Source organism: Buceros rhinoceros, unplaced genomic scaffold (genome assembly GCF_000710305.1).
Source record: "Buceros rhinoceros silvestris isolate BGI_N320 unplaced genomic scaffold, ASM71030v1 scaffold22729, whole genome shotgun sequence".
In the NCBI taxonomy this organism is placed as follows: Eukaryota; Metazoa; Chordata; class Aves; order Bucerotiformes; family Bucerotidae; genus Buceros; species Buceros rhinoceros.
The window spans coordinates 882-1299 of NW_010430042.1; the positions used below are offsets into that span (position 1 = coordinate 882).

The following is a 418-nucleotide window of genomic DNA, read 5'->3' on the forward strand; positions in this document are numbered from 1 at the left end:
GGCGTATCTGCTGCTGCTCCCGGGCGCTCTGGAGCTCGTAGGCCAGCTGGGCCTCCGCGGTCTGCGCACGGGAGAGATGAGGAGAGGGGTCTTGGCCAAGGACACAAGAACTCTCGGCAGGCCCTGAAACCAGCCACGGCTCCTGCGCCCACACCTCCACCCAGGGGTGACATCCCAGCCCTACGAGCTCTGCGCTCTTCCCACAGCACCTGAGCCCAACCAGCTCCAGGTTTGTCCGGGATGACCCTCCCCACCCTTTCCTCTCCCCCATGTCCCACCTAACCACTGCAAGCAGAAGACGAATCTGCTGCAGGGAGCTCACACTGTGAACAGAAACAGAAACCCAGGTTCTCCACCTCCAGCTCTCCCGACACATGCCAAGTACCTGAGCTACCCGTACCACCAGGAACCAGCCAGG

At 62.7% G+C, this 418-nt stretch overlaps 1 protein-coding gene across 1 annotated transcript in view; it reads right to left on the reverse strand.

The window, feature by feature from the left end:
* Window positions 1-418, reverse strand: part of FLOT2 (flotillin 2) — a gene marked incomplete at its 3' end in the record, with an annotated part of 14443 nt that overhangs the window by 868 nt on the left and 13157 nt on the right. The window contains exon 8 of the mRNA XM_010142895.1: window positions 18-61. Within this exon, the coding sequence (XP_010141197.1) occupies window positions 18-61 (44 nt within the window). The remainder of the gene's footprint in view (window positions 1-17; window positions 62-418) is intronic.